The following is a 23,700-nucleotide window of genomic DNA, read 5'->3' as shown; positions in this document are numbered from 1 at the left end:
CAATGACCCCCTTCCTAGCAGCCTGCTGGACAAGCCCCATCCCTGCAGTTAAAAGGGGGAACTCACTTTCTCTATCCAGCTAGCCCAAGGGCCCCATGGCTTAATGTGCTGTGAGAACATTCCGGCTACTAGAAGTCTTTTGTCCCTTCATTGCTATGGACCCTAGTACAGAAAAGTACATAAGCAGATGCCTGACTTGAAGTATGACCACCCACATGCTTAAATCAAGTGTGTGTTTAAGTACTTTTCTGAATTAGGGTATGATTTGGTATGACCTGCATTCTCTGTTCAGATAAGTGCAAGGACTGGACTAGTAGGAGTGATGCAGGTAGAGAGCGAGGCAAATTGACAGAGCTGTGTTGGGAAGCTTCTGAATACCACAATGCTATTGATCCTTCACTTTCATTAACACCAATTTCACCCAATTTTTAAAGTTAAAAATACTATTTTTAACAATTGCAAGGTAAAATTTTTGCTTAGCAATGTAAAGTCAATTTGAAATTAAAGTGCTTACCTATTTATCCAGAAGTCTGTGCTTCATGCTGGCTGTTGCTCATTAGATATGTATACTATTGTTAGGGGAAGTAAGGCCCGCGCAAAAAGGAAAAAAAAAGTTTACAAAATTCTGAGCTATCAAAAGGTTAACATTTATTTCTGTAGCAATTGGCAGCAAACAATAAGGATCTAAATGAATATTGAGATAAAATTTTCACCACTTTTCTGTATTTCTCCCTACAGCATAGAGGCATTCTGTTTAAGAAAATTATTCAGTTTGAGATTCTGATGGAAACAGTACAGTGCTAATGAAGGCAAAAGCAGAGGGAAAAAAGGAAGATGAATCTGATGCAGACACTACTGTGAATGTAAACAAATTTGGTAGATATGCAGATTTTTTAGTGCAGCAATGAGAAAGAATTCAGCCAATAGCAGCCAGTAGTAGTGTGAAGTCATATGTACAAGATGCACAGTGATTGTTCCGTAATGTTCTGTAATAGTTCTGCTCATCATTTACATTTCACTAAGACACATTCTTGTCCATCTTACTTACACGTGAAATGTGAAATTGACTGTAGACTGAATATTGATTTCAGGCTGATGGGTATGATGCTCTGTAACATTACTAGTTACTGAAATGCAACAGACTTTAGGAACAATATTCCTGTATATTCTTCAGGAAGGTACTGCATCATACCAAGAAGATACATTTCTATTTATCTGTAACATTGAATATTTACTGCTTTTCTGTTTAGTTGATAACCTTATTACAAAATTTATAGTGGAGTGGGAAACTTTGTCATATATTGTCATCTTTTAATATTTGGATCTGCTAACACATTAAAGGTTCAATCCTGTAAGGGGCTGAGCATTTTGGTCCCAGTTCAGCAAGGTACTTCAACACATGGTTAATGTTCAGCAATTATCAAACACATTGACTCTTAACTACTTACGTGCTTAAACTGAAGCATGTGCATTAAGTGCTCATTTGGACCAAAGACAATCACTTTCCGTGAGTAAGTGCTAAACTGTACAGTGTCATTTTTATCTCTATTGTTTTGTTTATTTTTACTTTTAAAAATACATGCTTTATTTTGTAGTTCATATAAATACAGACTCACATACACGACTGGATACCTTCTTCTATGGAAATAAGTAAATCAATAAACAAAACAAAACAAAATAAAATAAAGTAATTCCATGACAAGTTAGCACTTAAGAGATGGAGTCTGACTTATCCTCAAGGGAAAAGGCTTTTATTTTTTGACATCACAGTGAATTAAGTGACCCTTTCTTCATTAACTAGGGTTGAATAAAGCTAAAGGGGTTTCAAAGAACATTTCACAAATGCAGTCTGACTGATCTGAATCAGACACTGCCAAAGTATAATACATCCACATAATCAAAGGGACTTCAGGCTAGATGGCACTACATTGGTTTAATTATGTACCATAGGCAGGTTAAAAAACTACCTAGGAAGAAGATCCTCTGTTTCTAATACACTTCTGTACATTAACTGTGTTGACCTTTCTGTGTATGTTTTGTTTCCTTTAGGCTGTGCTTTGGAGGTACAAGTTTTCCCAGCTTAAAGGGTCTTCAGATGATGGCAAGAGCAAAATTAAATTTTTGTTTCAAAATCCAGATACTAAGCAGATTGAAGCAAAGGTAAAAAAAAAAACATTGTGTTATAAAGCCAGAAGTATGTTAAAACTGGTTGACAGCAGAACAACCAGGGAATGAGAGAATTAAGTTCAGTCTAATTTACTGATGCTGAGAGGATGTTCAGATTAATGTGGTATGTGAAATAAGTGAAAACACAGTAGATACTAAGCAGAGGTGTGTGAATAGGTGCACAGTGCAATTGATTAGTTAGGAATTTTAGTATGTTAAAAGAGGGGGTTTTAATCTTTTATTTAAATTAAATCAATATGTATGTTTTGTGCATGATAGTCAGCTTACTTTTTTATCACAGAAAGAGAGAAAGCCAAGACGCATGTCTCGTCATCTTGAACTGGTGTGTTCTCCACGTTACCGTATCTTCATGCTTCTCTCCATGAGCAGCAGCAATAATGTGTATTATGTTCCAAAGTACATGTGGACCAAAGTACATGTGAACTTTCTCAGGAGTGAAAGATATAGGGTAGCTTCTAATCGCCATATAAAAGCTTGTCATTACAGTTCTGGTTCCATGTCAGATTCAAAATTCAGAGATGTTTGCTTTCCAGTTCTGGTTTTGATTCAAAGAAAATGCATAGAAATAGTAATAGCTGTGAGACTTCTGCATAGGTTGGTGAATGCCTTGTGAGAATAAATGATAACACAAGATTTCTACCATCCCAAATAGTCTAACCCTTGTAGGATGAGCTGATCTCACAAGAATTCTATTAGTTAGAATTGCCTTTGAATCTGAAACCTCACTGTGATTTGAATGAGAATCTCCAAACCTAATGTCTATCTAATTGTATCCAAACAGCACAGAATTAAACTTCTCCAGGCAGACACGATGCTGCAGTGCGGCACCACTAAAGCCAATGGAGTTTCATCCTGCTTTGCTGGAGGTGAATTGGCAAAATGAGTTTAAATAAGAACAGTACTCTGAATAATAATACGAGATCTGAAAGGAAACAAAACACATTTAAATTACTGTATCAAAGACTTATGACATGATAAATTATGTTAGGAAAAAGACACTGTTTGGGTTAGTTGTGAAATTCAAGAAAAAAACCTTGAGGTACAGTAGTCACAGTAAAAATCTAATCTTTTTCCCTACACTTTTCTTTCTTTTAGTAATGTGTATATTACATGATTATTGATACTATGAGTTACACCTATCTGTTCAATACCAAATCTTGTCCTCAGTTGGTCCGTGAAAGCTCCCAGTGAAATCATCAACAGTAAAGGGTGTCAGAATTCGTCCCTGAGTACATTAGGGTTTTAATGTATTTTAAAGGGAGACATTTTCCTAATTATTATTTCCTTCAAATAATGTAGTAATAGGTAGAATTTGTTCTCTTAGCTAATAGGAAAGCACAGCCCACCAACCCAATGCCATATGATATTTTTCCTTTCAGCAAATAATTAGGAACTTTTATCATACTTCTAAGTAGCTACAGTGCAAAATTAACCACTCACTTTTTGTTCTTATCTGTCTCTTACTGCTGTTCTAGTACCATAGGCTCTTCTTTTATAACTACTTAAATTAATGATGCAGTATTTCTTCAGGAATTTCTAGGAATGCAAAGATGGTTCTTGCTTTCAGATGAACTAAAAATAACCATGTTATGGATAAAATTTAACAAAATATTTATTACAAAATGTGCATTTTGAAGGAATACCACAGTTGGGCACTGAATATTTCTGTATGCCTACATTAAGATCATAGGGCCAGCTTTTTAAAGGCAACTAAATCCCCCTGAAATCAGTGGTGCCTAAATACCTTTAAAAACTGGCCCATAATGCTTACCTACCTTTGTGATGGCCTCACAAAAATGCTACATGAGTGCTAAGTATTCCCAAAAGCTAGATTCTGCCATTCTTACACATATTGATATAGCTTCTCCTCCAAGTGACTCAAGCCAATGTTTGTGGCTCAAACATTCTCCCTGCTGCTTGCTACTTGGAGTGCTTTCTTCCTTGTCCTCAAGTGAGTCCTGGCTTTTTTTGTGTGTGTGTGGTGCCTCCACCCAAGACAACTCATCACTGTGCACAGGACACAAAAGGTCCTCTCCTGTCTCCCTGTTCTGGTGTCTGTGAAGGTCTCAGCTGGCTCTTGGTAGCCAGTGGTGGGTTGGATCTCTGCCACTCTGGATGTTGGTCTCTGAAGGGCTGGAACTGCCTGACCCATGCTCAGCAGTTCAACGACTCCCTTTGTGGGGAAAGGCAGTTAATCAGAGACTCCCTGGGCTGTTCTGCCTCACTCAGCTCCCAAACACAAAGATGAAGCAAAAAACTAGTCAGGCTGTCCCCTCCCACTGAGGTTCTGAGCCACTCCGGCTCATCATTGGCCCAGCAAACTGCTTGTCCATATTGTGCAATGCAGAAGTCTCGCTATTGGCTTCAGCAGGAGTTTCTAGTCCATTCTTCCCTAACCCCTGACTCTAAGCATACTGGGATATTAGAGAGCTCTGGTAGCCATTATTGTGTTTTTCATTGAGTAGGAAACCTAGAGGTTCAGTCCATAGTTCCAGGAGCTGGGAAACTCCAAGTGGAGTTTACACTGAACGGTGCGTTTCTCTGTAATAAGTTCCACTGAAATAGTGGGACTTCTCACAGTGTAAGATGTTACTCATTTGAATGAGGGTGACAGAATCCAGCCATAATTTATTATCATCATCATTATATGTTATTAAATCCCTTGTTGCTTCATAATGTTTTCACTTTATCATGTCTGCACATTCTCAATGCAGCAAAATGGAAGAACATGTCTGCTAGTTTTATTGTATTTATTTTCTCCTAATGATCAAAGCATAACACAGATCATAGCATGAAGTTTATATTAAAGAATAAATAACCTTGCACTTTAAATTTTTGCAGTATAGCCTGATGTGTCCAGCAATTCTCCAATATTTTGGTGGACTATGTAGCACTATCACTTTTAGTGTTAGAAAAAGCTACAAAAACAATTTGCTGCCAGAAGATGTAGAACAGCACCCATTCATCAAAGTTAGCCTTTTTTTTTTTAACTGAATCATCCCGGAGTTTATATTCCCGCATGATAATGGAAAGCCCTTCAGTGACACTGATACCTAATATTTTTATAGTGCTGCTAGACTGTGTTTTTTATAGTGTATTTCATGCCTGACTTAACAAAATGCAAAATAGCATGCTCTGACGTCATGCACATCACCGTGTGCTATAGATTTAGTTACAGCTTTAGCAGAGGTATTTCTTTTCACCTGGAAAAATCATTTAACGTACATTTTAACATTTACATTACTCTGCACAAATATGCAAATATGGCTTACTTTTATTTAGTGTCTCTGTACTGTAGCTTTTTCTTGGCCAGTTTGTTAGTTGTTTCTTGATAGTTTGTTTCTTGATAGTCCTTAGCAATTTTACTCTGACTAATCAATCCATTAATAGGGCAAATACTGGAGTGTTCATGGAGCCTTGCCTAGAAGAAACCACCTGCCCTTGATGGGCTGCAAGGCAAAGCCTAAGTTTCTCCTGATGAGAAAATCACTCAAGGGCAACATTAATCACAGATACCCTCCAGGGGCTCTGATTCCTAGTGGCTATTTCCCAGCTGTCACTCAGCTGGAGAGACTGCACAGATCCAAGCAGCCAAACAGGATTTTCCTGAATAAGAGCTACAAAATAGAGCTGTCAGCTTGAGAAATTATGAAGCACAGGATTCTCTTTACTTTCTCCATTCCCTGAGAATCAGGAGATGAAATGAGGAAGAGAAACAAGGGCAGAGCTTACTCCTCCCTCTAAATTACAAATTTGTGGGTGTGCATGCCTGGGTGGCTCCTTAGTGTCCCTCTTCTCCATTGCAAGAGCTTCCGGGGTGTTAATGCAGTCGCCGGGCTGCAGTAACCTCAAAAGGCACTGCATTTCTCAGTTTAATTCAGTTCTGTAAAGAAATGATGAACTAATACAATGGAGACAATTCTGATATTGTTTTATGACAAAAACAAAGTATTTAAAATAATATGAGACTCTGTTTTATTAGAGGTATGTCCAAAAAACACAGTACCATTTGCCCTCCAAACTGAGACACTGACATTATGAGATTCTTTCCTCACCACACATCATTTCCATTTGAGGTTAGTAAGCAAAGAAACATAAAGATTTCATAAACTACCACTCTGTGTGCCCTGATAGAATTAAATGGGATTGCACAGTTTGTAAATTAGAATAGATTTTGGACCTATATGATTCAGAGGTTTACTTTTAACACATACTGAGTAAATAATATGTACCTTACATTTGTGCACTGTAAAGTAAAAGCACAAATTTATAATGTTAGTACAAAACTTCACATCATTCAACATTCAGATGGGGAATATACCCATTGAAATGCCTGCCATACTGGTGGGGATAAAAAAAAAGCTATACTATACTATACTATAGACTATCTTGGGGTTTTTGTTTGTATTCTGTCATTTGCCTTTGTTGCCACTATTATCCAAGCCTAGATTTTTACAATTATATTATACTTGTGAGTATAGTTAGCAGAGGAGATAATCTACAATTAATGCCACTTCTTCTGCATAGTTTGTAAAACAGAGACTGAGTAATATAACTTGGAAATTTTATTTTTCCTTTGTTTTGTTTTAACACCAATATTGTAGATGTGCAAGTAAGAACACCTCAATGGCCCAAATTACTAATGGTGTACATGGTGGAAAGAGTTGCATCCAAACTTGCCAGTGACGAGTTTGGCCCTCTTTTTCAACATCCCTGTTATAAAACTCTGTGACAGGGAAAAGACCACTACCTAGGCCTGACCCTAATGATTTAATGCCACAGCCAGTCATAGGTGCCAACTTTTCCTGGCACCTGTGGGTGCTGAGCCTCCGCCCAGCCCTGCCCCGACTCCACCCCTGCCCTGCCCCTGCCCTGCCCCCATTCGAACACCTTCCCCAAAATCCCAGCCCCAACTCCATCCCTCCCTGCCCCTATTGTACTCCTTTCTCAAATCCCCGCCCCGGCCCCGCCTCTTCCCCAAGCGCGCCGTGTTCCCCTTCCTCCCCCCTCCCTCCGAGCGTTTGCCGTATGAAACAGCTGTCTCGCGGCGCAAGCACTGGAAGCCAGGGGAAAAAGTGGAGACGCAGCAAGCTCAGGGGAGGAGGCAGAGGCAGAGACGGAGCGGAGGCAGAGGCAGAGGCGAGCTGGGGCGGGAGCTGCCGGTGGGTGCAGAGCACCCACCAATTTTTCCCTGTGAGTGCTCCAGCCTTGGAGTACCCACAGAGTCAGCACCTATGCAGCCAATTACTTCTGATCTATTAGCGGGAGCAGTGGAAACATAAAGGGCTGTCTAGGAGGTAGCAGGGAGGGGTCCAGCTGCAGCTATGCCCACAGGTCTGTATGATGAGACTCTTCGTTGTCGTGCTATCTTTGTTTTGCTACTGTTATTTTTTGTTTGTACTCCTTATAAGTCCTCATAAAGGTGGCCCTAGAAAGAAGGGACTGCGATAATTAGGGTCCAGATACCTTGGGAGAGAATAGGGAGCCTGAACACCAAAGAATAAGCAATTGAAGAATAAGTAACTGGTTGTATACGATATTACTGTGTTATAAAAGTGTCTCAAATAAGGTATTTTATGAACGTTGGTGATGCACTGGTGATTAATATCATTGTGAAATATTATGTAATATCACTATATGAGGAATCATGCCTAGTCATTGATATTATGCTTTAAAGTCTGTGACCAAACAAAGAGAGAAACAGGTTTTCTTCCAGACAGGAGTGAAGGTAGCTATCTACCTGTCTCCAATGTAAATTTAGCATTATGGAAGCAAAACAATGGAAGGCCCATTTATAGACAAATCTTCAGGGGGATGGGAAGTCAATAGGAAGGGAAGAACTGGGGGACCATCCTGACTCTGGCAACAAAACTATAAGTCTGGAATGGGGAACACAGCTGCTCAGATGGTAGGGGCAAGTAATATTAGTAATACTGAGAGCATAATATAGTAAAATCTAATTCCATGAGCAAGTTATAGATAGAAAGAAAAGAGAGGTGTCATTTGATTTGCAAAAATCTACAAATAATAATTCCAGTGGTGTCACCCTCTGTGGCATGGCAATGGGGACTCACTGCTCCCCCCAGGTCCTTGGCAGAAATTTTGATAATACTATTTTGTCAGAAATGGATCAAGTTGGGTATCATTCAAAAGCTCTTTCTCCATGAACACAATGGTACCAAACATGACAAACGTGGAACTATCATATGAAAATTGTTTAAGAAACAAACAATTGTTTGTTTTAAAATATTTGAGTTCTGGGGTTGTAAGAAATAACAGAGAGAGAGGATTTGGATATTGTGTTGTGCCCACCAAAACCCCAGCAATTTTCATTTATCTTTTTTTAGGTTCTAGGACTTTGTCAAAACCAAGTGCACAGAATGGAACTGGTAACCTTTTAACAACCCAATATCCTTTCTGAAATTCCTCCAGTATTTCCTTTCTACAGACTTTTCTACACCTCTTATGCCAGTGAATTACGAGGCAATCATTGCAGAATAGCTGGTTACATCTAAAGCAAAAAAGTATTTCTTAAAACCTTCCAGTGCTGTGAGGTTCAAATCCCAATTAGCAGTCCCGACAGATCTCCTGAAATGGTTATTCTATGTCCTGGGTGTCTACATCATTTTCAGATATGTCATGCCTCTCTTCAGCTGAAGCCATGCTCAAGGCCTTTCTTGCAGCTGGTCTATATCACACTTTTGCACAATAACCAGCTGAGGTCAAGGCTAGTGAATGTAGAAAGATCTACTATAGTCTATTTGACTGCTGCTTCATTGAAAACTGGATTTCTTGGCTTCAGAATTTTCAGACCTTTGTGGGAAAGTAAGTGAGTCTTGAAGTCAGGAAGCTTCTTCAAGGTATAGTTCCTTGCTGGTCCAGACAGCACTTGAGGATCGGACTGGTCCCCTTTAGGATGCTCCTGATAGCTGACCATAACAGTAGCATGAGGGGTACCTTTGCCATCTGCTGTATCTTCTACGATATCTAAGTTAGCAGCAGCACAAAATGACAAGGTATACCATTGACAAGGTCTGGGGGAATGTACAACCCTTCATGCAGTGCCACGTAGTGAAGAACCTTTTTTGTAATTTCAGTCTCTAGGCAGAGTACTTTGTCATCATAGTCAATGGAGAAGCCAGTGCTGTGCATCAGCTGCATGAGGAATTTGCTTCAGGTTTTGGAATGAATTGTTAAGCTAACAGCCACTCAGAGAGAAAGAAATTCCACATACAGTGCACATTTGTCGTGTATGTGTTGGAAACCTGCCTTTCACTCAAGCACTCATATATGAGGCTTTGTGATAACATGGGATCCTTGTGCTCCCCTTCCTTTCCATCATACTTGCCTGTGCTGAGGTCACTGCAATCACCAGTACACCACTTAGAGAAGAAGTACAGGTCCTTTTCAGGTTTGGCATTAGCTATGGAACCCTGAAACGCCCATATACTGCAGGACAAAATGCTTTTCCATAAAAATGTAACAGCTGCAAACAGTCTTCATACTACTGTTGACATCAGCATGTTCTGCTTTTGATGGTGATATATCTTTTTCAGTTTTTAAGGATATGTGCTATGATTGATTTCTGCAAATAGGATTGCTAAAAAGTATGTCTCTATCCCACAGTTCATCTTCAATAAGTGCTTTAAGAGCCTTTCTGTAGCGACCGGAGCATGGGCAGTCAAGCCTAATAGTTAGAGTCAGGTGCCTGGAACCAGAGTCAGGGTTAGGGCTGGGGTCAGAGTCAAGTGCCAAGCTGAAGGTCAAAGCCAGAGTCAGTGGTACAGCGTAGGAGCAGGGGCTTGGAGTGAGGCAGGAAAGTAGAAACAAGGAACAGATTGGGGTCTGGAATAAGGAGGACAGGAACCAAGAACAGGCATGGCTCAGGAGTCAGGCAGGGTCTGTAGTAACAGCCAGCCAAGGATTCATTGCCTGGGCAACTTCCTGAGCCTCTTTCTGGTTTAAGTAGAGTATCCCAGCGAATTGGTGGAGCTGGACTTTCCCTGCCAGTCAGGAGCTTTGGGGCCAGGGAGCCTTTGCAAGCTAGAGCTTCACTGGCCCCCTATTGCACTAGTTCAGGTGAACTGCTCGAAGGCAGCTGTGGTCTGAGCCTGGCCTGGGTTTGAGGTCCATGATCCCTCACATTTTGTTCCTCTTCAATTCCATTCAAAGAAGCTATTTCTCTGTACTTAGCCTCTATATCAACCAATGCCACTGCTTTCCCATCCATTAGCGCTGTGACTCCAGCTGAGTCACACAGTTTGCAGTAGTAAAATCAGTATTCGTTTCTGTTCCTTTTACCTTTTCATGCAAAGCATTTAACACAGTCTTGATCTAGCACTTGATGTGATATGCAGTGTCATATGTGTGGGCATCTTTTGGGTCAATACACGCACTTAATTTTACATTTCTTGCAACATTCTCATTAAGAGCGACTGCTTCCTACAGTTTCTCACCTGTCTTGAAACTGTGCTTAATTGATGCCATTGCGCTTCTGGTGGAAGAAGCAGGTATTCCTCTTGAAACACATGCCATGGGACCTAGTATAAGGTGAAACATGCCCACAGCTGACACTTGTCCTGGAATCTTCAACTTTTTACTGGTGCTTGACATAATTCCTCTCCAACCTTGCCAGATGAGTTTATGGGTGCACTTCTTATAGCATGTAAGGTGCCATTGAGCATAGTATTTAACCAGATCCTCCACAGTGGTATTCTCCAAAAATTTGGCTACTAGTCAGTGCTGTTCATCTCCCCATTGATGCCTAAAAAATCATCAAATTCAAAGTAAAACCAAGGATTTTGTTCTAAATTACTTTGGGATTGTAATGTATTATGTTATGTAATGTATGTTATGTAACTATGTGCTTACTGATTGCAGATAGATTCCAGTAATTTTTTGCTGTATGCTGACATGTTAACAAGTGCCTCACTACAACACTATTGGCATCATAAACAAAGCTGATAACCAGTACTACTGAACCACTTCCTTTTTGCCAATGATGGCAAATCAACTTAAAGTACTCCTTCCATTTATAGTAACCTGTAACATGGAAAAAATTAATCAGGCAGCATGTTCTGAGCACTAATTGATAACTCGGTAGTGTTGGGATATGTTAGGGTTAAGTGCAACAATAAGCTGCTAATGTGCTGACATGCTATTAGGGGACAAAGGCATATGTAGGCAATATTTTTGTGTCTAATACATAAGTTACAGATTCTTTAGTATTACTTTGTCTAATACATAATTTACAAATTCTTCAGTATTTCCTTGTCTAAAATATAAGTTGATAGATTATTCCCTTCTCTGTTGCTTATAAAGATGGATAAGGATGCAGCTGAAAAGGAGACTTCAGGAATCATAGAATCATAGAATATCAGGGTTGGAAGGGACCTCAGGAGGTCATCTAGTCCAATCCCTTGCTCAAAGCAGGACCAATCCCCAATTAAATCATCCCAGCCAGGGCTTTGTCAAGCCTGACCTTAAAAACTTCTAAGGAAGGAGATTCTACCACCTCCCTAGGTAACGCATTCCAGTGTTTCACCACCCTCCTAGTGAAAAAGTTTTTCCTAATATCCAACCTAAACCTCCCCCACTGCTCTTGTGTAAAATGCTCTTTGTGTAAAAGAAGGTAAAAGGAATGTTATCGTCCCCTTCCTCCCTTTCCCAGCTACATAAACAAGCCCTGGCTTAGGGCCCTTTCCCCACCCTCCCCTGAGAACTGTTCACAGGCCCTCCCTCCCTCCCCTGAGAATTGCTGATGAGGGAGATTTATGGCAACAAATTGTTGCAAAGAAATGTATCTTCGAGGTAAAAGTAATGTGTAATCCCCTGAATAGATATGTGGACACAGTTGGCAACGGGCTTTGTTGCAAGGATAGATTCCTGGGTTAGTGGTTCTGTTGTATGGTATGTGGTTGCTGGTGAGTATTTGCTTTAGGTTGGGGGGGGGGGTGTCTGTAGGCAAGGACAGGCCTGTCTCCCAAGATTTGTGAGGGTGTTGGGTCATCCTTCAGGATAGGTTGTAGATCCTTAATAATGCGTTGGAGGGGTTTTAGTTGGGGGCTGAAGGTGACGGTTAGTGGCGTTCTGTTATTTTCTTTGTTAGGCCTGTCCTGTGCCCACATATCTATTCAGGGGACACCACCACAGGGCCTAATAACATCAGCCACACTATCAGAGGCTCGTTCACCTGCACATCCACCAATGTGATATATGCCATCATGTGCCAGCAATGCCCCTCTGCCATGTACATTGGTCAAACTGGACAGTCTCTACATAATAGAATAAATGGACACAAATCAGATGTCAAGAATTATAACATTCATAAACCAGTCGGAGAACACTTCAATCTCTCTGGTCACGCGATTACAGACATGAAAGTTGCGGTATTACAACAAAAAAACTTCAAAACCAGACTCCAGCGAGAGACTGCTGAATTGGAATTCATTTGCAAATTGGATACAATTAACTTAGGCTTGAATAGAGACTGGGAGTGGCTAAGTCATTATCCAAGGTAACCTATTTCCCCTTGTTTTTTCCTACCCCTCCCCCCCTTCAGACGTTCTTGTTAAACCCTGGATTTGTGCTGGAAATGGCCCACCTTGATTATCATACACATTGTAAGGAGAGTGATCACTTTAGATAAGCTATTACCAACAGGAGAGTGGTTTTTTTGGGGGGGAAGGTGTTGGGGGGGGGAAACCTGGATTTGTGCTGGAAATGGCCCACCTTGATTATCATACACATTGTAAGGAGAGTGATCACTTTAGATAAGCTATTACCAGCTGGAGAGTGGGGTGGGAGGAGGTATTGTTTCATGCTTTGTGTGTATAAAAAGATCTTCTACACTTTCCACAGTATGCATCCGATGAAGTGAGCTGTAGCTCACGAAAGCTTATGCTCAGATAAATTGGTTAGTCTCTAAGGTGCCACAAGTAGTATCAGGCAAGGGCCACAATTTAACTTCGCAAGGGCTGCACGTTTGACATTCCTGTATTAAAATAAACATAAAAAACATTTTCTTGAATATATATGTGCACAATTGTTCTAGTTTGCCATGTTTGGTACCATTGTGTTTGTGGGAGAAAAGGGCTTTTGAATGATATCCAGCTCAACCCACTTCTGATCACAATGTATTATCAAAATTTTCACTAACCAGAGGTCCTGGAGCATGCCATAGAGGGTGATTTCAAGCTGCTCCAAGATATCGTCAGAGAATTTTGCTAGCATGGCAGTATCTTCAGCTGGAATCTATTCTTCTTGTCCTTCCAGTATAGGAGGTGCTCATTGTAGAGGCTGGGAGATGGGATATTATGTATCACGGCTTCAGGCAGATAGCCAATGTGCAGTGAGCTCAGGTGATCCAAGCCATCAAAACAAAATCTTAGAGCTATTATCTGCTGACACAAGTTAGAGACAAGAGCTTGGTGAATTTTTCAGATCAATAGTTTATTCAGTTTGGTCCTGGGGGAAAAAAAAAAAAAAATCACGCTGGAGTAAAGAGGTGGTCCGACCCAATAACTTTTAGTCCAGTTAGGGCACTCAGCTGGGATGTGGAAGACCCAGATTTGAATTTCCAATCTGGAGCAGGAATTTGAATCCACATCTCCCCACTCCCACATAGGTGCTCTAACCACCACCAGAGGCTATACTCTCTCATGTCTCCTTTTGAGTATATTTCATTTTTCATAAAATAATTGAATAATCATTGGGCCAGAAGGATTAAGAGAGACTCTATGGGTGGTAATGGCACTCCCCTGGGACACAGGAGACTCAAGTTCAAGTCCCTGCTCTGATGTTTCTTGAAGTATTTTATACAAAGTGGAACAGTTCCAATGGGAGAAATAGAGATTCATTTAAAGTGTTCTTTAAGTCATCTACCAAAAATAACCTAAAATAAAACAGGTGAAATGAGGTGCTGCTGTTCAAGTGTGAATACTTTGCTTGTATATAGTATTTCAGATATTTTTGTGATGCACTCACCTTTTCTTCATACCCTATCTCTGCTTTTCTTTCCCCTATCTCAACCATCTTCTGTGTCCTCCAAATTATAACTCTCACTGAATGACAGCCTTGAATTTTTCTGTGATTTTCAAAGCAATCTTCAGGTGAGGAATAACCAATTCTAAATGGGTTGTAATTGTATAGACTTGGGATTTGTACAGCCTAATAACTCAAATTCTGATGGCTAGATTCCTAGCTCAAAGTACTAAAGTAGCTGTATACATTATATGACCAGCACTGTTAACCTCATCACATGGACCATATTTTTAGATCTGTGGTGTCATTCTCTTTATATAATGCCAGTTTTTATAGAGACTGAAATCAGATTTTAGAAAACAACAAATCAACCTACACAAGTCCTCTTTCTCTGTGTTTGAAAGAAGAGAAGATGTTTATTGCCCATGTCATTCATACTCAGATGCTTGAGTCCACAAATATACATTTACACACTTGAGACGTGTTGTCTTCTCTTTTACTTGGTCCTGTCAGTGTATATTTACTCTGAGAGTTATCCCAATTACTGTACACAGAACTTGCACAACAAACTTAATTTCTGCTCTGCTTTCACTCTTTTGCACACACCTTGTTACCAAATTAGATTTTCCCCTTCCATAGAACTGATGGATGTTTGGTGTAGTATTTGGTTGTGTTGGGAGAAGGTCATTTAGTAGAGGGATAGACAGAAGGCTGGCATCCATAGGAGGGCAAAGTTAAGGTTGAGGTGCTCAGTCTGTGTTGAGCAGTAGTTGTGGTAACAGTAAGGTGTGTAATTGTGGATGGACAAGTACTGTTGGGTGACTTTTATCTGGCAGCAGCTGCATATCAACCCTTCTCTCTTATAGGATAGGATCAGTCAGAAAAATGTAGCTCCTGATGGAGAAGCTTTTATGTGTTCCTGTTTCCATCAGTGAAGCTTGCATGAATCTGTGCCTCTCACTAGTCACATTTGTGTGCCTTCAGCACCGATCAATCAGGTTTGTGTGCATAATGCATAAATCTTCAATTATAATGTGAACAATAGATAAAGATGACCCTAACCTTTAAACAAACAAAAACTACCCATTGTACTAGATCTGTTCAAAATCCACATCTTTACCAAGTTTTGTGTAGATAGACAAACTTTTAAAGAGCTTTTAGTTACCAATGAAAAGTAAAACTGTCAAGCAACAAATTCATCCAGAGTCCAAATTCAAAGACTTCTTATTCATATGTTATTAAGAGAAACCAAACAAACACTACGTAGGACATAAAAACTAACCCCGTATGACATTTCACACCAAGTGGCGACCTCCTTTTAAAGAAACACAAGAATTTTGTCCCCTTTTAAGCACATTTTAGAATGCAACCCTAACTAGGAAATCACTGCCAGGTAGCTGCATGTTGATATGTTCATCATATACGTTTTTCTTTTTCCTTCAGTGGTTTAGATGTGGAGTTTTCATTGGCCCTTAATTGAATTATGGGCACAAGTCCCATAGAAAGTCAATGGGAGTTGTGCTCCTAAGTCACTTGTGTTGTTTTGAAAACCCTTTAGGTCTTCATCCATTCATTTTCTCTTTGTGTCTCTACAAATGCTGTGGTAGATCGTCATAACACGATACTTTCTCTCCTTTCTTATATGTTGTGATAAGCAGAGAAACCATTAACAATGTTTACCTTCTAAACTATTGTTCTTTATATCTGAGTTAGTACTCATTGATATGAATGGTGCAGTTTATACCTCAAAGCTATGTATAGGGGACTTGCTTCTGAAAGCATAAAATGGTACATTATTAAAGATACTTGGATCTTTTAAAAAAAATTAGCATTCTTATGCTTTTGGTGACTGAGCTATACATACTTTATTCACAAAACATTTCTAATTAGATTATCTATTTACATATATGTTGTGTTTTCTAACTCGATTTTTATTAAATATATAAATGTTTTAATAGATTACTATCAACCATTGTAGAACCACTTATATCTTTTGAGTGCATTATGCAGGATTCTGTATTGTAACTTGTTCTGAGGTGTATTTCTAAAATCACAGCAGCGCCTTACATGAAAAGAAGTGTAAGAAATGAGAAAAATCCATCTGGTCCCCTCTATAATTGAACATTTTTCATTGCTTTCAAAATCACCTTCCAGTTCTTTACTATACTCCCCAATTCTCTCCCTCCCCAGAAACCAGAGTACCAGTAGGTGGCTCTTGAACTGTGCTTTAGTTGCCTTCCCTGTAGATTTTTCCACATTATTCTTGTTCAACAGTTCAGCCCAGGTTCTGTAGTTTTCTCATTTTAGTCTCCCTTTTACTATTGGGTGAACGCTTCCTCATTGGGAAAAAATTACCTGTCACTTTTACCAATCCCTTTTATAATCTAAAAAGCTTTTCCTGGATTACCACAAAATATCTTTTTAAGTAAGAACAAGCCTCAAGTCCTAGCCTTTCCACATATTTAGTTTTTTTGAAAGCAAGTGTTAGTGTTTTATTGTATTCTGCCCAGTAATTCTGCCTTCCTCTCCACAGTAATGCAAGGTAACTGCTATTAGCTTTCATATGTTGTGATCTGTGAATTAGTAACAGATTAAAATTAGTCAATAGAGTAACTCAGATCTAGTTACATTTTATTTAAAGGGATAGTAATTATTATATCCTATTGGGCATTCTTAGGGCAATACTCATCAAGGTTAGTCTATGTGATCAATATAAGTATCTAGTGATCTTTCAAGTAAAGTTGCAAATGCACTTACCTGGCAATTAGTCACTGATTCTTAGGGTATGTCTACACTTGCAGAGTTTTTGGGCTGTAAGTTTCACAGGTGAGAGGGAACTAGTGAAAGTAAAGCACTAGTTTGTGTGCTCGCTGAATTCCTTAGGCGTCAGAGAGTTTTTACGTTAGCAGCACTTTCACCGAGGAGAGGAGCACTCTAGGGCAGCTATCCCCCAGTGCAGCTCTCTCCAGTTTGACGGGTAGGGGAAAGGGGTGTGTGTGATCATGGGGCATCCTGGGTCCCTGCCCAACCTCCTCTCCCCAAACACTGACAAGCTCCAGTAGCTCAGCATTGCTCCAAGCAGAGGATCTTTTGCTCCCTGGGGCAGGCATTGTCACCTGGCCAGATAAGTGAGCACTTGTCAAGAAAACAGGAAGGGGAGTTTCAAAGTTCCCGGGGCTTTACAGGGGGATGGGTGGATGTCTGTTTACCTGGCAACAGAGCTTCTGGCCAGAGTGGTCACCTAGGCACCATGGGATAGCCTCCAGAGGCTAAAAGTCTGTTTAAACAGGAAGAACGTGTCTTCACTTGCACATCACCACAAAAGCATCACCTGTAAGAGCTGTACGCCTTTCGTGGAGGTGGTTTTCTTTTTGCGGTGAAATTTCTGAGTTTCACTGCAAAAAGTCATTGGCAAGTGTAGATGCTCCCATGGCTTTTGCACAAAAAAGGGACTTTTTTCGCTTTAAATAGCAAGTGTAGACATGCCCTTAGAGTTAACAGTTTGGGAAAGACGCGAACAGTACAATTTAGAAGTAGAACTGGCAAAACCAAGAATAAATCAGTGTTTTCCCTAGTTCACAAATAATGAAAACGTTTGTGTGTTCAAACTAATTTTTATTGCACATTGACAGTGTTTATGCAGGTGAAAAGTATCATTCATGTTGTTGATGGTGGCAGGAAAGACTATAAGTAAGATTGGCCCTGATAAAAATCATTTTCTCCCTGATTGGTGATCAGGGACCATCTTCTGTTGATCCCTGGGTGGTGATCTGCTGACAGAAATCCCTCTGGGTCTTCTATTTATTTTGGGATACATGAATTCAGGTAAGCTCTTTGTGTGCCCCATGACATCCTTCCTGCTATCCATCCATGAGCAAAATTACAGTGTAATGTAGTATAATTCTCAGCAGCACTTAAATTCAATTAATGCTTTTTAAAATGCCTGCACATAAATCTGAATCAGTTTTTAATGATGCACAAACCAAGATTATCAGTTGTCCCCCTTTCCTCTAAGCAAATGATTGAATCCAAGGCTGTCTCACTGCCATTAATTATTATTATTATTATTATTACAAATATACAAGAACTTTGACACAAATCGTTTAGTTCTGTGGCATCAACATAACTTATATGTCTTTTGCACCCTGATCCTGTCTATTCATTCCTGCTTAGCACTTTGGAAAATGCTGTTGTAGACCATCATAACATGATACTTTCTCTCCTTTCTTACATGCTTTGATGATCAGTGAAACAGTTAACAATGTTTACCTTTTAAACTATTGTTCTTTATATCTGAGTTAGTACCCATTGATATGAATGATGCAGTTTATACCTCAAAGCTATAGCTTCAGGCTCTTTGCAAACTCAAGTAGACATCTTTGCACCTGTTGATCTCAGATAATATTTAGAAGGCTTTCTTCACAACCATAGCAATTCAAGATTTTGTTTTTAAAGAATAGAGATGAAAGAAAAGCTGAGTTTCTCGAGAAGAACTGAGTCTGTCCACACCTCGATCATTAACTATTTTGGGGGGGAGGGATATTCCACAACTCATATGACGCTGCTTTAAAGCATTGTTGTCTTCACATTTTCTTAAGTTATTATATATCAGAAAATTTAACAAGGTTGTTTGACTGCTCTCATTTGCTGCATGGAGTTTGGAAACTCTGATTTGCTGGCAAATGGTGTGAAAACAGAAAGAACTGGGACTTCCTGAACGTTGGTTGGAATCTTTAGTTAAACCTCTCATATGCATTATGATACATTCCTTTATTACATGATCACATACTATTTTTTCCACAGAATCCCTGCCTAATTTAGTGTACAGGGTGGATATACAAGGGGATAGAATTAAGGTTACACAAACAACCATAAATCTGGCATTTCCTAACTTTTAAGTGCTTTACTTTGTAACCTAAATAACTTTCTTTTAATGTAATATTTATGAATAATAATAACAGCAGAATCTTTACAAGGTCTTAATGAACCTCACAGATACCTGTTTGAGGCCCATGAACAATGAATCTTTTCAGGGTTACAATTACCGAAACACATGTGCTAACTGATAATATTTATGCTAATGCACTGAAAATGTAATGTCCAGTAATGATAATTATGAAGCATATAGGAACATTCAGCTAGTAAGATTACTGAATTGACTTGAAAAATTCTCAGACTATAATATAATAATTCTCAGACTATAATAATAATTACATATTAAATTAAATTAAATCTTAGTCTGTTGAGAAAAAAAACAGGGAAAACTATATGCTTTGTACTCATAATACCTAGTATCAATATAATAAATATTTCAGTGTTCCAGTGTAGTATTGGTTTCTGCTCTTGAGTTTTAGGTATAATTTAATTGTACTTGCAGAAGTAGGGGTAGAAAAGGAAATGGAACACTACTTTATTATAGGTTTCAGAGTAACAGCCGTGTTAGTCTGTATTCGCAAAAAGAAAAGGAGTACTTGTGGCACCTTAGAGACTAACCAATTTATTTGAGCATGAGCTTTCGTGAGCTACAGCACGAAAGCTCATGCTCAAATAAATTGGTTAGTCTCTAAGGTGCCACAAGTACTCCTTTTCTTTTTACTTTATTATAGTGAGTGTTGGTTCATGTTGCAAAGCAGCTTCTATGACAACACCCTGTTTTCTCATGCTCAAAGCTTTCTGAATTTCCATTCTTGGCTTCCATCTGAAAATAATTTTTTGTTGGAAAATTGGAGTAAAATCCCTCGCAGAGTGGTGACAATTCACTTCTCCCAATGTTTAAAAACAAAAAAACACTCTAAACAGATTTTTTTTAAAAAATAAAGCACAGATGGCAGATGTGTGAAACTTGGCATAAACTTAGTCATTTTAGTTGAGAATTAGTGATTTGGGGAGTTGAGAAAGAACTCTGGAGCAATTAAAAATTCACTTCTGAGCATGGCCAGATTTTATCTGCTCAGATTTTAACAGAGATTAATGAAGACCCACCCATTTATTACATCACTGCACAATCCCCCGAGCTGGGGTTTCTACTTTCAGGCTGTTTCAGCATTTGGCACAAGGTTGTAAATGTTTCATTGAATTACACAAGGCAAAATTATCTAGATAAGTTATCTATCCCTCAACGTCATGGACAGGAGAAAATGACAGTCTTAAAAATATGAGAGATACAGTCACTTTGGGGGGATCTGGCAATTTTTGTTGACTCTACAATATTCTCAGCATTCTTAAAAAAAATCTATTCTAGACACCCTAGAAATACCGTCCAGAGTGATCAAATAAACAGTCTGTAAACGGACCCTATATATTGCTTGGCAATGTGGAAAAAAGAAGAAGCCATCAAAGTGTTCTCTTTTTCTCCTTTAATTTACACTGAACTAGATGGACTTTTACATTTCAGTGGGAATTTTGAATGTATTCAACTCAGAAATTCAACCATATTTGCCACAATGCACAATTCTTTATGCATGGAGCAAGTTCAGTGTTCAACTTCCCACCATGAAAAAGAAAGCCAGCCATGTTAGTAACCTTCTGTCATACAATTAAGACCACTTATGTAAGCTCAGTAACGGGGGTGCCTTTGTGATATATTGTTTTGTTTCTTATATTTAATCTCTTTGCTTTCACTTTCAGGAGTTGGAATTTTCCAATCTGTTTGCAGTCCTTCACTGCATCCACTCATTCTTCGCTGCCAAAGTGGCTTGTTTGGACCCATTGTATGTAGGCAGTCAAGCTGCCACATCTGCTGTTGCCACGACTTCTGGTACTGGCAAATTAAAGTATACTACTTGACATCTTGCATTTCGGCACTGCCACTTACCAACAGAACATAACAATGTATAAATATTAATCAAATTTAGACCTTTGGGGACCTGCGAACATGGAAACCAATCCAAAAGGCAAGCCATGCCTCAGTTTCAGCAGAAAAATGGTCACATGGGATCATACATTCATCTCTGTTCTGCAACTCCAGTAAATAATCCTAGCTGAAACCCTGGAATAGGATGGATATGCTTTTAGTATGATCTGTTTGTACTTACATAGTGCTTTAAGCAACACTGGAGGCAAAAGGGGAAAAATGATACAGTGAAGCACTTAAGTATTAAATAAAATTTTCAGCTGTCTGTAATAATACACAACTAGAATTGTCATTTACTTGTTTTCAGATGTTTTTATATGACAACATACATAGCTCTGAGTATGAACGTAGGGCAATATCATAATAGTATAAATGACACAACAGCAAGCAAGAGGCATATTGTTTGTGACAACAAGGAGATAAGCATGAAAGGGCATTTGTGTAAGTATCTCCGCAAAGAAGAAAGCACTTTAAACACTCTTGTAAATTCATACTGTTTTTCTATTTGGAAACCTGCTATTGTTGTTTATTTTGTTGTCATTCTGTTCTAATAGTAATGATAAAGTTATAGCCATATTGGTCGAGCACATAAAGACAAATATAATGGAGAAACTTTTACAGACACAGGACCCTCTTCAAGTCAAAATAGGTGGGATATGATTTTGATTTCAATTATAAATTAAGTACAAGTTAGAGATAGATCTGGTACAACAGTTGCTTTGTTCATTCTCCTGTTTTAAAGGGAAGGAGGTCTTGTCAGCTAACGGTATTTGTACACAAAACCTAAGTATTGAATTTTGTTTCAGATATACATCTAGCGGATTGTTTCAGTATGTAATGTTGATTTCATATCATAAGCAAGGAGGCAAGAACTCTGTTCCACTCAGGCTCTTAATAAAACAGGCACTAGCAGTAACACTAGAAATATGATTCCACACCTTGAATTCTTATCAATTAAATGGCATTATTCCTTTCTATTTATGTATTTATTTAGTTTAAGATAGGAACAAATTAAATAAACTGCAAAGCTAGAATAATTGACATAATACACAATAGCTTGCTATATTTAAAATATGACGTAATCCAGGACTACATATTATATATATTATTCGAAGAGCCTCACTTCATGATGAATGTAAAACTCAAAGAGTAAATTTGGAACTACTCTCCACGCATCCAAAGATACATTACTTGAATACCCATTTTTTGGAAATGACTTTAATTTTGAACTAGCAGATATATCTCTGAATATGATCAAATGTTGGGAATACGAGTGTGATGTAGCTGAAACCTAGTAAATTGAGGGTCTTTTTTTAAAAAACATGACCCCATAACGCAAAAGAATCAAATATTTATACACCTACAGTAACACACACAAATTTTATTGCAAAAAAAAAAAAATATATATATATATATATATATATAGCCTGCTGCAGCTGTAGCTTATGTACAATGTTTTAAATACTAATCATTATTCTGTTGTTTTTTGTTATTTCTGGACTATGTTGGGGTGGCAGTTAGGGGGAGGAAAAGAAAAGTTCCCAAGTTTGGAAAAGGATTCAGCCGTTTAAAAACAAAAAACTTGAATACTTGAGTATGAATGTAAAGTAACAATTCTACATTTAGGTCCCAGTCCTTCCATTTAGAATGTATGGGCAGACCCTTGCACATATGCTGGGATCCATCTCTGTGTCATAAATTGCAGGATCGGTCTAACTCCTCCATGCGTTCTATCAGCTAGAAATGTACATATCAGGTGAGAGTTATGGACACACTTTTTAAAGCTCTGCCTTATGTGCCAGACAGGTTAAATCCATCAGTGTTCCAGGTAATGTATATTATTTTATCTTCGTACATACATTTAGAGGAACTTTTTTTTTTCAGAAGGGGCACAATTCAAAATGAATTTTTGGGACATACCTGATTGCTTGTTTCTCTATGTGTGTGTGATTTTTATCACCAACACTTGGCTTTACCCACATAAGAGGGAGCCCACCTTTTTGAAAGTCTGCCCATTATACTCACAGTAGGGCCTGACTCACAGAACATTAAGTACAGTTACGTTGATTGCCCCATTAAAAAAACTGCCAGCACATTTTACCTAGTTAGCATGGTTATTTCTCATACTAACTACCATACTGTGGTATCTCAGCTACTTGTTGGCAAAAAATGATTTTTTAATAACTATTGTGTGTGTATATATTCTCAATACATTGAAGAACAAATTCTGTCCTTGTTGAAACCTATGAACAATTCTTATGAACTTCAGTGGGACCCAGGATTTGGCCCTTAGATAACATGAACTCCAGATGTTTTGAATCTGAAACTGTCACCATCTCAGGGGTTAAGCATAGTAATTGGGCTTCTTTTCCTGTCAAGAAAGCATCAAGTGGAAACATTATAATGCAACAATGAAAATTTTAAAAACAGGAGACAAGTTTTGTTTTAAGAATAGTTTTACTGCCCCCCCCCTTTTAAAAATCATTATTATGGCTCTCAGCTATTGCAGTAGTGGTGTAAATAAATACCTAGATAAATAGATTGCTAGTGGTACCAGAACTAAAAACCAATCAACATATATAGAGCTAAAGTCTGTCCTCAGTTTACACCAGTACACATTATACACAGGATTCTACTACTGGAATTGAGAGCAGACTTTGGCTCAACTCAATTTACGA

General features: G+C 38.7%; 1 protein-coding gene across 1 annotated transcript in view; it reads left to right on the top strand.

Annotated features, from left to right (window-relative positions):
* Positions 1-21,549, top strand: part of SNTG1 (syntrophin gamma 1) — a 516,894-nt gene extending 495,345 nt beyond the window's left edge. The window contains exons 17-18 of the mRNA XM_084622009.1: positions 2,050-2,160; positions 20,797-21,549. Of these exons, the coding sequence (XP_084478135.1) occupies positions 2,050-2,160; positions 20,797-20,955 (270 nt within the window). The 3' untranslated portion in view covers positions 20,956-21,549. The remainder of the gene's footprint in view (positions 1-2,049; positions 2,161-20,796) is intronic.
* Positions 21,550-23,700: the final 2,151 nt, after the last annotated feature.

Source organism: Lepidochelys olivacea, assembly GCF_965140295.1.
Source record: "Lepidochelys olivacea isolate rLepOli2 genome assembly, chromosome: 2".
NCBI lineage: Eukaryota > Metazoa > Chordata > Testudines > Cheloniidae > Lepidochelys > Lepidochelys olivacea.
Note: the sequence above shows the minus strand (reverse complement) of the source record. Positions and strands in the feature narration are given on the sequence as shown.